The 14,699-nt window shown below is 36.6% G+C and overlaps 1 protein-coding gene across 1 annotated transcript in view; it reads right to left on the bottom strand.

Moving 5' to 3' along the window:
- Positions 1–14,699, bottom strand: part of LOC131917107 (uncharacterized) — a 159,412-nt gene that overhangs the window by 88,175 nt on the left and 56,538 nt on the right. Inside the window, exons 35-48 of the mRNA XM_059270741.1 lie at positions 14,077–14,130; positions 13,396–13,500; positions 11,831–11,884; positions 10,993–11,097; positions 10,140–10,193; positions 9,333–9,437; positions 8,031–8,084; positions 7,145–7,249; positions 5,830–5,883; positions 5,040–5,144; positions 2,734–2,787; positions 2,056–2,160; positions 892–945; positions 135–239 (exon numbers count right to left, since the gene is read on the bottom strand). Of these exons, the coding sequence (XP_059126724.1) occupies positions 135–239; positions 892–945; positions 2,056–2,160; positions 2,734–2,787; positions 5,040–5,144; positions 5,830–5,883; positions 7,145–7,249; positions 8,031–8,084; positions 9,333–9,437; positions 10,140–10,193; positions 10,993–11,097; positions 11,831–11,884; positions 13,396–13,500; positions 14,077–14,130 (1,113 nt within the window). The remainder of the gene's footprint in view (positions 1–134; positions 240–891; positions 946–2,055; positions 2,161–2,733; positions 2,788–5,039; positions 5,145–5,829; positions 5,884–7,144; positions 7,250–8,030; positions 8,085–9,332; positions 9,438–10,139; positions 10,194–10,992; positions 11,098–11,830; positions 11,885–13,395; positions 13,501–14,076; positions 14,131–14,699) is intronic.

Raw genomic sequence — 14,699 nt, 5'->3', positions numbered from 1 at the left:
GTTGGTCCTTAAAATGTTATTTGTAATGTTAGGGTTCCCTAGTATTTTGGATATTTATCTTAACACCAACTAAATCTAGTTAAAAACAACAACAACTTCCTTTAGGGGCACACCGTGCTGTCTAGCAGGCATACCATCAACTGGCAGGCTTTCCCTCAGCTGCTCCACTTCCTTATTAAGAAGTTTGATACCCATGTTTTCCAGGAAAGGGTACAGGTTTTTGACATCAAGTTTTCCTCCTTAAGAAAAAGCAAAGAAAGACAGAAAGAAACACAAAGGAACAAGAGAGTAAACAAAAGATGTAAAATATGAAAATCATGTTTGTTTTTAATGACTATGTGTAACTACTTTAAGAAAAATATAAAAAAAACTCTATACTTGGCATTTTTGTATTGTCATTAGTATTCATTACAAAAACCCCTATAATTTCCACTTGGCTTTTCCAATAAAAACAGAGAAGGTAAAGAGAAATAAGGTAAATGCAACCTGTTTTTTAAAACTCCATCCTAGTGACAAACCTATTAGAACAAAGAAATTCTTTAGAAGACTATTCAGCTTCATGGCCCTAGACCTGACATCAGCTCATTGCTACAATCACTTCCAATACTTCAAGTAAAGAGTAAAAAGTATTTATTCCATTGCCAGATTGCCAGCTTAACAGATTGGTTTTGTCTATTAATGAACAAAATTCCTAAAACTGGCAAAATAATCATATCCTTTCACTACAATTTTGCTGCGTATATTTAGATAACAAAGCATTTTTTATTTTTTGTAATAAAATTAGGAAGATTCCAAGTGTGATGTTTCCTTCAAAGAGGAGAGAGAAACAACAAAATATGTTGCAAAGCTCTAAGATTTCAGACAGATACATTAGTATGAGTTTTAACTCACCTTTGAGAGATTTCACACCCTTCAGGACTCTAGCCCAATGCACCATCCCATTATCTATGTGGGGAAAAAAGGTGAGGAAGGAGTTTTTACATCATATAAGGAAGCTGGTGAGAGAAGAACAGAATGCTAAAACAACAGAGTGAAAATAGACCCAATCATTCATCCTCAAGAACAGGGCATTTAAAGAGTCCTCAAAATAAAAAGGTAAGTCTCAACAGAAGTAAGATAGAAAAGCACTAAACAAAAGACAAAGATGGTAAGTTTAAGAGCCTTTTCTTTACAGGAGGAAAATAAATTGTAAGCAACACTAATAAGCCACAAGGAACAATGAGAAGACAAAGTAAGGTGACAGCAAATAAGGAATGAGGTGAAAATGGTTATGGATAGACTGTATATTTTTTTAAATCATGTGAAAATATTTTCCAGGTTCTAGATATGAACTGGTTGATGTTCCAGAAAAAGTGACTTTTTTTCCCCTGGCAGTGCTGGGCATTGAACCTATGGCCTCAGACAAGCCAAGTAAGCACTCTACCACTGGCCCTTAGCCCTTAGGAAATGTCAAATGTAAAACTGGTGGGAGAAAACGACAAGAAGAACTGAAGCAGCTCCCTTCCTGTGTTATGTGGTTTACACACAATGACTCAGGAGACTCAGATGGGGACTGTGGACTGTGCCTTGATTAGATAGAGTAAAACCATTATCTCAGCACGGCAGGTGTTCACAGAGGAGTTCAGTGGCCCTCAAACCAAGTATCTCTGTGGTGTCAGGATTTCTTTATTTTTACCTTTTATTTTGATACATTTTCAGAATTATAGGAACTGGGAAATATGGCATGAAGAATTCTCATGATTCTTTTCGTCTTACCGTATTTGTTTTGTTATCCATCCAAAGACAAATACTCTACAAACTTATTCAAATACCATCAATCACTCCCTTGCTGTCACTGACAGCAGTGAAGTATTAATTTTTCAGTATAGGCTATCACCTCAGTCTCTGTCTCTCATCATTTTTACAAGTAATTTATTTTGTAATATATTTTTCAATTTGGGATGAGAGGCTTTAAACTTTCCAAACCTCTCAAGCACTGAATTCTAAAGTTTCCTGTTTCCCTCTCCAGCTTATTAAATCGCAGTCTGGAAATGTCAGCGACTTTTTAAGGCTTACCGTCCACTGGCAGAGTTTTCACTAGCTTTGAATACTCCAGATCATTAAACTCAAGCCCCGCTTTTCTTAGCATATCTTCCAGATTATTGACATTCATCTTTTCACCTAAAAAGTTAGGAATAGTGAGAGGTGGATATATTAGCTACCTCAAATTTTAGGTTGAATAACAAAAGCAGAACACTGTCCTTCCACACTGCTCTGGATTGGAGGAAATTGGAATGTTAAATGTCCCTTTAATAGTCATATGTACAAGGCTCTTTTTAAATTCTAGGAAAACTAAATTAAGTTTATTACTGTAAAATCAATCCATAGGGTGGTTAATACAAATAATCCTCTAAGGAAGAACTTTATGCTTTTGTTAATGTTGTAATTGTCAGCAATGTTAATTAAAATCATAAAAAAATTCAGAGTACCATGTACTGAGCCTGTGTACTTCAGAGAGAGATTAGGAGGGCAGGTTCCATAGAATGCAGGATTTTTTACTAAGACATAATCCTATAGGTATTTTTTGTACTGTTTTTGCCATATTTTGCCAAATTCATGCACTCTAAGAAGCTTTTTCTATTGGAAAACTTCTATTAGAAGTCTTTTTCTAACTTTAGGGCAGTGGGGAACAGGAACAGAAAGACACTATTATGACAGTCTGAAGGCTTTAGTTTGGAGGAATTCATCACTAACCTGTGAAAGTCTTTGCCTCCTTCATTATAGTTTTTATATCAACTTTCCCATCAGCTGCAAAATGACAAATAATCAGAATAAAGATCAGAAACAAGCACGATTTGGTAATTATTACCTCATTTTTCTTTTTCATTTGTGAAAACGAAAAAGTTTTAATTCCACAATGAAGTTATATTGACAATATAGCAAAAAGATATTACAATTCTAGCCACAACAGAATGATATATAAAGGAAATGCATTCTGTTTTTAGTTCCTTTTCAGCACTTTAATCTTGGGTGAATTCCTATTATTTAGCTAGACTACAAGAAAAAATTTAAAAAGAAGTTTATGCTATATTTCAACACTTTTAAGTTTGGAAGATTCCCATTCATATGGAGTTTGCTCATACCCACAATCTATGTAATGTTATAATTAAACTGAACAGACTTCACCAATGCTTTGAATTACACATAGAAATTATTAATGTCACATATTAGTGACACAGCCTTTCTATACCAGATATTTAGAGGTTTGTTTTTAATAATTATTTACCTACCATTTACCTGGTACCAAAAGACAAAATTTAAAATACAAACTATGTCTATACAACAGGACTCACATATGAAAATCTCAAAAAAAGAGATCAAAATAAATAGAAATGAAAAAAACTAGGACAATTGAGATTTTAATTTAGTGAAGTAATTCTATCTCTGTACTGTTTTACTGTAATGTCTCTTTAAAACTGGTAAAAAGGTGGCGCACGCCTTTAATCCCAGCACTCGGGAGGCAGAGGCAGGCAGATCTCTGTGAGTTCAAGGCCAGCCTAGTCTACAAAGCGAGTTCCAGGAAAGGCGCAAAACTACACAGAGAAACCCTGTCTCGAAAAACCAAAAAAAAAAAAAAAAAAAAAAAAAAAAAACTGGTAAAAAAAATAAATCAATATATGTGTGTATGTATGAATGAGTGTATATGAATTGAAGTATTGTGCCAGATCTTGGAAAACAGGGTCTAGCTACAACATGCTGACCCGACTTCCTAGTGTCTTGGTCTATGACAAGAAATTAAATAGATGGTGTCCTACTACCTCTTTGAAACTTTGTTTCTGTTTTAAACTGACTGGAGGAAACAGTCTCTGCAAATTTGAAACTGTTTGGAGAGATGTTTGATCCTCACACCCCCAAGGTGGTCTTTGTTTCTCACCTACTTGAATTCATCTTTAAATTGTCCTGCATTCCAATACACTCTCCTTTTATAACGTCCCCTGAGTGTTTTCTTTTTCCTTGCCTCATCTTGGCCCTTCCTGATTCCTAGTGACACCTCAGCAAGATACAGAATTCACAGTAAAAGAAGTCATTCTCTTGATGTAAATGCCGAGGAGAAGGATTTGGTCTTGCTTTAGTGTGTGTGTGTGTGTATGTCTCTGTGTGTGCGTGTCTATGTGTTTGTGTGTGTCTAGTGTTTGTGTGTGTGTGTCTATGTGTCTGTGTGTCTAGTATTTGTGTGTGTGTGTGTGTGTGTGTGTGTGTGTGTGTGTGTGTACACCAAAGGACAACTATGGCTATTATTCCTCAGATGCTGTCTGTCCTGATTTTTGAAAGAAGACCTTTCTCTGGCCTAAACTTCACAGGTTATGCTCGGCTGACTGGCCAGGGAGCCCAAGGTATGAGCTAGCCTATCTCTACCTCTCCAGTGCTGGAATTAAAAGTGAGTAGATGCTATAATACTCAATTTTTTTCATTTAAAAAATGTGTATATGTGTTTGTTCTCATGTATATCTGTGCACCACCTGCATGCATGGTGCCTGTGGAGGTCAGAAGAAGGCACTGGAGCCATTGGAACTGGAGTTACAGATGATTGTGAACCACCATGTGAGGGTTGGGAATTGAACCCAGGTCCTCTGGATGAGCAGAGCCACCTCTCTAGTTCCAATACTCAGCTGTTAAAATGTGGGTTCTAGAGACCAGCTCAAGCCCTCAGGCTTGTGTGGCGGGTGCTTCCCAGGCCAAACTTTGAGTTCTTTTCAACGTTTTTTCAAATGGCTTGATGTCAAGATTCTGAAGAGATCTGTATGCTTAATCACACAAGGTTATGATACTACTAATAGCAACAACAAAACGGGTACAACTTGGTCTTCACAAAAGTTTGTCATTAGGCTTAATATGCCCCTTTCGTAGAGGAAGAAAGAGAGGCACAGAAAGAACATTAAGATAACACGAGCATTAAACAGAAGAGCCAGAACTCAAATCAGGCAGCCTTGCTCCAGAATCTGCGCTTCCACGGCTTTGCCACAGCTTTGCCATTCTGATGTTGGATGGTAGATGCTTACCACTCACGGGCAGGCTTTGTGTTAGATCTTTAAGTTCTTTTTCTGAGATGTCCACCCCCATGTTCTTCAGAAACGTGTCCACTTTTCCAGCCTTGATTCTCCCCTCTTAAAAAGAGATATAGGTAAGAGTAAAATATGTTAATTTTAAAATGTGACAAAAACAGACGATCCCATTCTTTGTTATTTGGATAATCGATGACTGCTGTTGATTGAACTTTCAAACTGATCGACTTTGCTGTCCTATTAAATTTTCTGAATAAAAGAAAGTCTTTTTAAAATTATAAATATTTAGATTTCACTTGGGAATCTGATAAACTTTTGAGAATTTCACAAGGAATGGGGTAAATCTATCTATAATTCAAAATATAAAATTAAATGCAGTCCATTTATTGGCACTTCTAGGATTCCAGAAGAGACAAATTCATAGAGAGCAGAGCAGAGGCTACCAGGACCAGGAGGAATGAGGAAATAGAAGTGATTCCCTAGCAAGTACGAAGTTTCTGTTCATACTGACAGAAAGGCTCTGGAGGTGAGTAGTGGTCATGGCTGTGCAACACTGTGAACATACCCAATGTTACTAGGTTGTACATTTAAAATGGTAGACTATGCTGTGCATATCTTACCACAATAAAAATGGCAAATTACAGGGAGTTCTAAAGAAGATTTTAATGACAAAGATAAAGCACTGTGCCTACCAGAAGGAGGGTTCATGTCTGAATGTCCAGGAGACAAAGTAAAGCTAACCACAAGCCCTCCTTGTACATCTGTTTTTCTATCACAGTCCTTTTACCTGTAAACGTCTTTAAACCCTCCAGCAACCTCTTCTGATAGGTTTTTCCACCAGCTGTAAGAACAAATAATTCAGGCCAATTATTATGAAATCAATTATTATGACAGTATAAAAATCATTTCAGAATTATGTCTCTAGACTGACTTTCCAGTTTCTTCCAATTTTTAAAAAAAATATACAGCAACATTTTATGGTAGAGAACTTTTTAAAAGGTGAGCATTTTTTTTTCTCTTTGGCATGTGTTAGGCAGACTTTTTGCTGCTGTGAGATTAACCTGAGAAAACCAATTTCAGGGAGAAAAAAATTTATTTCAGCTCATGGTTCCAGGGATTTTAGATCATAGTCGACTGGCCCGTGTTTCCCTAACAGAGATGAGCGAGAATACCATGGCAGAAGTACCTGACATAGCTGGGGTGCTCTCCTCCTAGCTGAGATGCTTTCAGGGATGGAGAGAGAGAGAGAGAGAGAGAGAGAGAGAGAGAGAGAGAGAGAGAGAGAGAGAGAGAGAGAGAGAGAGAGAGAGAATGCCCATGCAAGAGTTTCCACCTTCTCCACCACACTTTGTTCCATCTGTAACCCCAGATGACTGGGTAGGTGCCACATTCAGGGTTGGTTTCCTCCTTCATTAATCATTTCTGGAAACACTCATAGGCACACTCCTATGTCTGCTTTAGTAATTTCTCAGGCACTTCTCAAAATGACAAGGAAGATCAGCCATCACACTATGTAAAGCCAGCCATGATGACGAAACATGTAGCCTATCATCTCTTCTTTTGCTTTTTATATTCTGATGCCTACTACACCATCCCATTTCATTTTCCTTGCCTCTTTGTTTAATGTTAAGCATTCTTGTAAAATTAAGAGTAATAGTAGGCATTTCTTGGCACTGAAGCATAGTGATGAAATTTATTTTCAAATGAAGAACTGACTGCACAATTAAATATGTTTTCTTCGGCTAGGATTAAGCTCTATTGCTTCTGACAGGCTTTTTCACTGAGAATCAAACAGGACAGTGTTTGTACAAAAGCTCACAAATCTAAGCTTCCCAAAAGGTTACATGGAAAGCACTTTTAGTAGCAGAACTACACATTTTAGGCTGGATGATTCTTGTGTGCGGGGCTGTCTTATTCATCAAAATTTGTTTATTACTGTACGGGTGTTAATAACCCATGGCTTCATCTACTAGTTACCAGTGTTACCACCAACCCGCCCCTGCCAGCTGCAACCCCAAAACATTGTCTCTAGATGTTGCTGGTGTCTATTAAGGAAAAACACTGTCTCTGCTGAAACAGTTGTGTCTATTTTAAACACTTACCATCAGCTTGCAACTTTTCTACCAGCTTCCTGAATTCCTTATTTGTAAGTTCTACCCCCATGTTGCCTAGAACATCTTCTAAATCAGCCATGGCAATAGGCTCTCCTATAAATAAAAAATAAAAATCCAAGAACTTAAAAAAGAATGTAAATATTCTCATCTTAGCATTGCTCTCAACTACCGTATCAAGAGCAAAACTTCAATATAAACACAGGTAAAGTTATCTTCTCATAATCATGGGGAAGTATAACACAGTGTACACCTGTGTAGGGAGTAAGACATCATTATGAATCCTAGTATTTTAGGTGGAATGTATTCATATATTAGCCAGTAAAATTTATGTTAATCTTTTTGTGATGCTCTATATCCCTAACTCAAACTTTATTTATTAATCATGAGTCATTTAAACTCAGTAGTTATAAATAATGTTTCTGAGAAGTACTTAAGAGAAAAAAGACTAGTTAAAGGCAGACAATCAATTTTGCATAGAGGGGCTGGTTGGAGAGATGGCTCAGTGGTTAGAGTCCTTGCTGCTCCTGCAGAGGACCTAGGTTTGATTTCTGGCATTGACAAAGTAGCTCACAATTATCTGTGACTCTAGTTCCAGGGGATCTGATACCCCTTTGTAGGCCTCTAGGGGCACCAGGTACTCACATGCTACATAGATATACATACAGGCAAAACATTCTATACATTTTTTTGGCACAGAAATAGTAACTGAAGTATAGCTAATCTACATTTTAACTCTAGTAAATTAGAGATATACCACTTACTAATAAAAGATAAAATATTTAAATAACGGCAGTAGCTATGATGAAAGTATCACAATGTGATCTAGTAGAATTTTTTACGTTCTTAGTTTCATTCTCAGTGGTTTATCACTTACCTCTAATGGCTTTTACTTCATCTAGAAGCTTATTGAGACCAATCTTCCCCTCAGCTATGAGAAAAGACACAAACAACTAGATGACATATATAAATACACAACATGCTATTCATAACTTTAGTCAAAATCTAATCCTTTTTGTTATATTTTCCAGATTTTATATTTAATTCATAATTAATAGAATCAAGCAAATCTTCCAACAAAATAAGACTATGTATGTCCTGGGTCATAAGGCCTCTCATGTTCTAAGATACTTTTTGCCTTAGAGAGAGTATAAAATTTGGCTTATACTAGCCATAAAGTTCCATCAGTGGTCATCAAAAATGGAAAAATTCTATCTTTTGCTTAAAATACTTCTCTCTTATATTTTCAATTACTGTGGCTTTTCTGGATACTTATTTCTATATTTGTGAGACAACTACTAAAGCATTTTACTGTTCTCTGTAGACTTCCTCATTAAAATATTTGGTAATTCATTTATTGAATATATAAAACATTAATATGTATTAGTTTATATAATAATTGGTTTTAGAGGTATGTGTGAGACATTGTTGGTGTCTACAAATCAGTCATAAATCAAAGAAGTCTAATTTGCTAATTCTCTTTTGTGTGCCCAATCATCTCAGACTCAGCCCTTCATAAGCCCCAGGAAGTGAGCTGTGTCAAAGTCAGGCCAAAGCTTAGATGAAGAGAAATGGAATAAATAATAGAACAAAAAATTGAGGGAAAAAGTTGGTTCTTTGAAAAATTCAATAAAACTGGGAAATCTTTATCCAGCACCTTAAAGTAAAAAAGGAAAGAATGCTTTCTAATACTTGTTTAAAAGCCAGTACTACACCAATACCAAAATCAGATAAAGACAGAATAACAGGCCAATCTCCCTGTTGAACACAAACACAAAAATTTTCAGTAAAATACTTATAAACACCATTTAAGAACACAAAAAAGGTCATTTATCATGATCAGGCTGCCTTCTTTCCATAGATAAAGACATGGTTCAATATATACAAATCAATAAATATAATTAATCACATAGCTGACTACAAGGACATGAATCACATGATCACTCAAAAGAAGCAGAAAAGACCTTTGAGAAAACCTAACATCCCTTCATAATAAAAACCCCGAAGATACAAGGGATAGAGGGAGCATATCTTAACATAATGAAATATAATGTATTCTTTTTTGGATCTTCTGAAATTTCCTAGTTTCAGGACCATCTTAGATTGGCATATATTACAGATATCTGGAGATAATCCTTTGAACTCCAAAAACACTGAGATGTTATCATTCCATGCTCACCTTTGGCTAGAAGGTCATCATTTAGATGTTTACGTTCTTTCTCTGTGAGTTCAATTCCCATGTTCCCAAGAGCTTTGTTCAGGTCACTGAGATTAACCATCCCTCCTTAAAAAAAGAAAAGGAGCCAGTTAAACGGCTTCAGTGCACTCAAGATATTACTACACCTGCATCTTACTTAATGGATGGTATTACCTAAGAGGTGTGATAGAAAAACAACGATACAATAAGTTATACCAATGACAAAAAGTTGGTAGGGGAATTATGAATGGAACTTGTTTCACTAAATGTTGACTGGAAGAGAAAGGGGCCATATAAAAAGAACAACACCACCGCCGGCTGGTGGTGGCACACGCCTTTAAAGCCCAGCACTTGGGAGGCAGAGGTAGGTGGATCTCTGTGAGTTCAAGGCCAGCCTGGTCCACAGAGAGAGAGAGAGAGTTCTAGGACAGGCTCCAAAGCTATACAGAGAAACCCTGTCTGGAACCCCCGCCCTCAAAAAAAAAAAAAAAAGAACAACTTTTAAACTAAAGCAGAAGCAACTTATCTTGATTTAGAAGTAGTAGAGTCTGTTTTTGGTCTTGAAAGCTTAAACTATTTGACACAAAGTTATAAAATAACTCTTTGCTATACAAAAATAATTCTCAAATTACTTTTTCCCTTTTGGTAAAGTTTAGGACAACTCAAGGTTATATGCAGAAATACCAATAAGTATATTTCCTAATAAAACCAGTTTGTAAAGAGGCATAAGTAATTAGTGTCTAATACTTATAAAATACAGATACAGGAATTTAATTTTTAAATTGTTACCTTTAAGAGACTGTACAGCATCCAGCACCCTATTCTCATATAACTTTCCAGCAGCTATGAGGAAAAGTAAATTCATGTCAATCATGTAGATGATTTATGACTCTATAAACTGCTTTTCACATTTACTCTAAAGTGCAAGTTGGAATGGCAAACCTTGAAAAAGTGACAAACTCATAGAGTTATTGTGTACTAGGTTATTGTGTACTAAGCTATTGGGTACTAGGACCACCCTCAAATCTTATCACATTGCTGTCTCTACCACCATTACCATGACCATCATCACAGCATCCCATCACAGCAGCTCAGTCCTTAACATTTATTGGTGTTTAATTATATACCAATCCTTTTCAAGGTACTTTATTTCATCAAAGTCTCACTCTCCTTTTGAAGATGTGGAACTCAGGATGTAGAGTGGTTAGAAGTAGCTCGTCCAAGACAGCACAGTGACAGGTAGTGGAACCAGGATTTGAATCTATAGACTCAGACTTGAGACTCTTAACCATGTCACTCTAGCATTGCTTCTCTTTTATTTCTACTTGATTTCTCCTTTCTCGTCCTTGTACTAACTCTTCACTCTCCTCATTTTTCTTTCTTTCTCTAATTATAACTAAGCTTCATAATTTGGGATAAATACTAAGTTATAGTAACTACTTATGATTGAAGGTTTTAATGATTTAAGAGGTAAAATTTAATGAATAAGTACATGACTTCCAGATAACCTGGGATCTAATTAATTAGTTAATAGAGCTCTAGAATTAATGGTGGGAATGTCATGGAATGTTCTGACAAGTGTTCATAAATAGCCATAAAATGAATGCCTTCCTACGGCTCAAGAGGTAACTATGGGGCTTACCATCAGTAGGCAAAGTGTCCTTGAGCTTCGAGCACTCTGAATCTGTCAGCTCGACTCCCAGGCTTCTGAGATAACTCTGAAGACCACTTACAGCAAGCTTGTTGCCTTTAAAACATGAGAATACAATTATTTGAGAATTTAAGGACCTACTTAATGATTTCAAATAATGTAATACTCATGCCTGCCTAAAGAGTCACCTACAATTTGAGACTAAGCAAGAGAAGAATGAAATTATCCCTTTTTTCCTGAAAGGGAAAAGGAGAGAAGAAAAAGAGGGAGAAGAAAGAGGAATGACGAGAGGAAGAAGAGGAGGAAGAGGAAGGAGAAGGAGGGAGGAAGAGGAAAAGAGAATGAATTTTAATGGAGGAATCATTAAAATTATTTAACATATTGAAGATCTTAGTCTAAAGTCAATACTGAATTTTTGCTGCACTGGCTAGTGATCAGAACAACAAAGATGAGTCATTTAATGATGATTCACATTCTGACCAGGTACTTTTTGATCTGATTTATGTGATTAAGTGGCTGTAGTAACAAGGGCAATGATTTTATATATTTACTATGTCTATCCAGATTTTGAATAAACAATGCTCTACAGCAATTGGTATTTTTAGAAAACAAATTACAGAGTGAAACCACATGCTATGAATATACAACCCACTGATCTGCTTTAAAAACCTGAATTATATAATATATAGTAGTAGTGAATACAATCTCAGTAACAATAAAACCCCATACATTTTCAAAGCCAGGAAACTTTGACTAGGAAGCTAGAAAACACACGTAAGAAACAGTGTAAAGCTCAAGTATGGTAACTTCATGGTAAGTGTTTACTTACCAGAAAGATTTTTTAATTCATCCATCACCTTTTTAAGACTGACATTCCCATTAACTACAAAATAATAGAAAGTCAAATAATCAACATAGATTAAAAATTTGATACAAGATACCAAAAAAATGCACCTCCCAAAACTTGCTCTAGAATTGTCTTTACAATTTTAACTTAATTTTGTTTCAAGGTTGAAAGGGACATGTTGCCTGCATGTTAAAATTCCTGTAATCATCATGCCATTATGCATTTTCTATCTATCTTTTGAGTTACCCTGGGTACAAAAAGATTGAATTTCAAGTCTTTCTTTGGAATTAATTTTCTTGCTTGGAAACTGTAGAGCATACCTTCCTCTTTAACACATGAATGAAGCAAAACCTAAAACTGGTTCATACCACATGCTGGTGGTTCAACTGGGTTAGGGAGATTGTCCAATCTACAAATAATTATTTATATTTTCATTTTAATTTGATTTGCTATTTGATAGTAAATGTTGTCATTATAAAAACTGTAGAATATTATACTTAATTATATTACTTAGCAATCAATCAACTTGGCATACTGTAGAGGCCTACTAAATTCAATGAAATGCAACAGTTTTGGAGTACTTCTTTTGTTATTGGCATTGTTTTTTAAACAATAGACACATAGTAATACATGGAAGGAAAGCTAGTATGGGGCATCCGGTGGTGGTGAATGAGAGTAAATCTGAGAAGTGGTACTGAGAATGCTGTCAAGTGGTTCTGCTGAAGGTTAAAGAGACGTCATGGGGTGACATTTGAGAGGACCTAAAGATGAGGGAATGGACTAGGTAGATGTCTGAGAGATGGATCGTTCAGAGTGAAAAGGCTTGAGAAGGCAGCCCGACTGGCTGAGAACAAGTGTTTCTAGAAGGGGCTAAGCATGGGAAACCGGCAGAAGATTTCAGAAGACTCAACAAACCCTATAAGGCCTCCTAATCATAGTAAGGACTCTGACTTTAACCCTGGGAGAAACTAGGAAGCTTGAAGGGTATTTTGAGCACAGGAGTTTCATGTTGTGATTTGTACATTAACAGGATAACCCTAGATGCTATGTAGAGAACCAGACTAATATCTAATTCTTGAATTATTATTATAGGCTCCCTTTAGAACTGTAGCTTTTCTGCCACAATTACTAGTTCTAACAGTTTCTCTGTCCAAGTTTTATCGCTCTTTCTGGATTACTGTAGTATCTTCTAACTGTTCTCTGTTCCTACCACTTCCTTTTTACCTGTTCTCTATATAGTATCCAGGGTGGGCATAGCACATCCATGCTGCACAGACATAACATACATGCAAGCAAAACACCATATACTACTACTACTACTACTACTACTACTACTACTACTACTACTACACCACACACACACACACACACACACACACACACACACACACACACACACGGTAGTCTTACAGATCTCTCCCTGTTTAACTACACAGGAAGGGCATTGCCGCCATGCCATATAAGAGTGAACTGATGTGTGTAAGGCTGGTTGTATTTATAGGGAGACCCCCATGCTGCTGAGAAGCTCAGTGAGGTTAAAGGCTTACCATCTCGCTGCAGTTTCTGAGTCAGGTTTTCAAATTCCTTTTCATTGAGTTTCATGCCCATGCTCCCCAGAAGAGAATCCAGTTTACTGGCACTAATAGTCCCTCCTTGTGAAAGACACAGGCATGTGAACAAAATTTAAGGAACCAAAAGTTTCAAAATTATTAAATTTTATGCATTGTTATCATTTTCAGGAGACAGACAAAACCCACAGCTCAACAAATAGTAATAACAACAAAGAGACTCCATAATGGACTTAATAAGAGAAACCCTTCCATGTGAACCTGGCTTCAAGCACCAGTCTACACAGCACACAGTTTGAAAGGATTTGATAGATTAATTGCATTGTCAGTTCAGCAGAAGGGATGCCAAGTCTTGTGGTTTTGTTTCGTTTTTGGGTATATACAATTTACTTTGTCTTTTCTGAAGCTTCCTATTGTTTCCACTACTGGCCAAATGTCCCTCATAAGTCAGTCTTTATTCTTTCCTTTTTTAACATTGCAAATGAGGTTGACATTTGTTTTCCCCTCAGTACCGCACTCACCAGAGCATGGGGTTTCTAAGAACAACAAGAGCAAAGACCCACAAGAGAAGCTTAGGTGTAGTAATCACAGCCCCCATGGTGTAGTGACGAAGAGACAGCCATTTCAGATCTATTTGCGTGTCAGCAGGGTCCCACTCACCTGAAAGAGACTTCAGACTGTCCATCAACCTGTTGTGATAGATCTTCCCATCTTCTGTAAGAAATGTACATTTCAGGTCACAGATATACAGGAAATCTCACTAAGGTGAAATATAAAAGCTATACTTTGAAAAAGACTTATTTGACTATGTACATACACGAGGTCAATTGAAAGTGATAAGTTTAAGGAGCAGAGACAGTTTTTAGGGCATCCTCCTCATGAGCAACAGCAGCAGTTGGTTGCGGCTAACTTTCTTGCTTTCTTCTTTACAGCCTTGTAATTAATCTATTTCTCTATTATACTTATCCCAATCTGTTTCTCAGTCATAACTTAATGTTTAGTCTCTGCACTCATGGTTGCAGCACAATTCTGTGCAAAGGATCTTGAGATGTATGTTCTTTCTTCCACAATCAAATAAAGGTTAATTTTAAAGCTTGCCACCAACAGGGACTACAGAGATGGCTCAGTTGGTAAAGTGTTTACTTAGTGGATCTGAGTTTGTTACCCAGAACCCATGGAAAACAAAAGCACTGAGGAGCAGGAGACAGGAGGATGTCTGTGGCTCACTAGCCAGCCACATAAGCCTAAAAGAACAAGCTGGGCAGTTTCTCTCTCTCTCTCTC

Source organism: Peromyscus eremicus, chromosome 8a (genome assembly GCF_949786415.1).
Source record: "Peromyscus eremicus chromosome 8a, PerEre_H2_v1, whole genome shotgun sequence".
Taxonomy (NCBI): Eukaryota; Metazoa; Chordata; class Mammalia; order Rodentia; family Cricetidae; genus Peromyscus; species Peromyscus eremicus.
Note: the sequence above shows the minus strand (reverse complement) of the source record. Positions and strands in the feature narration are given on the sequence as shown.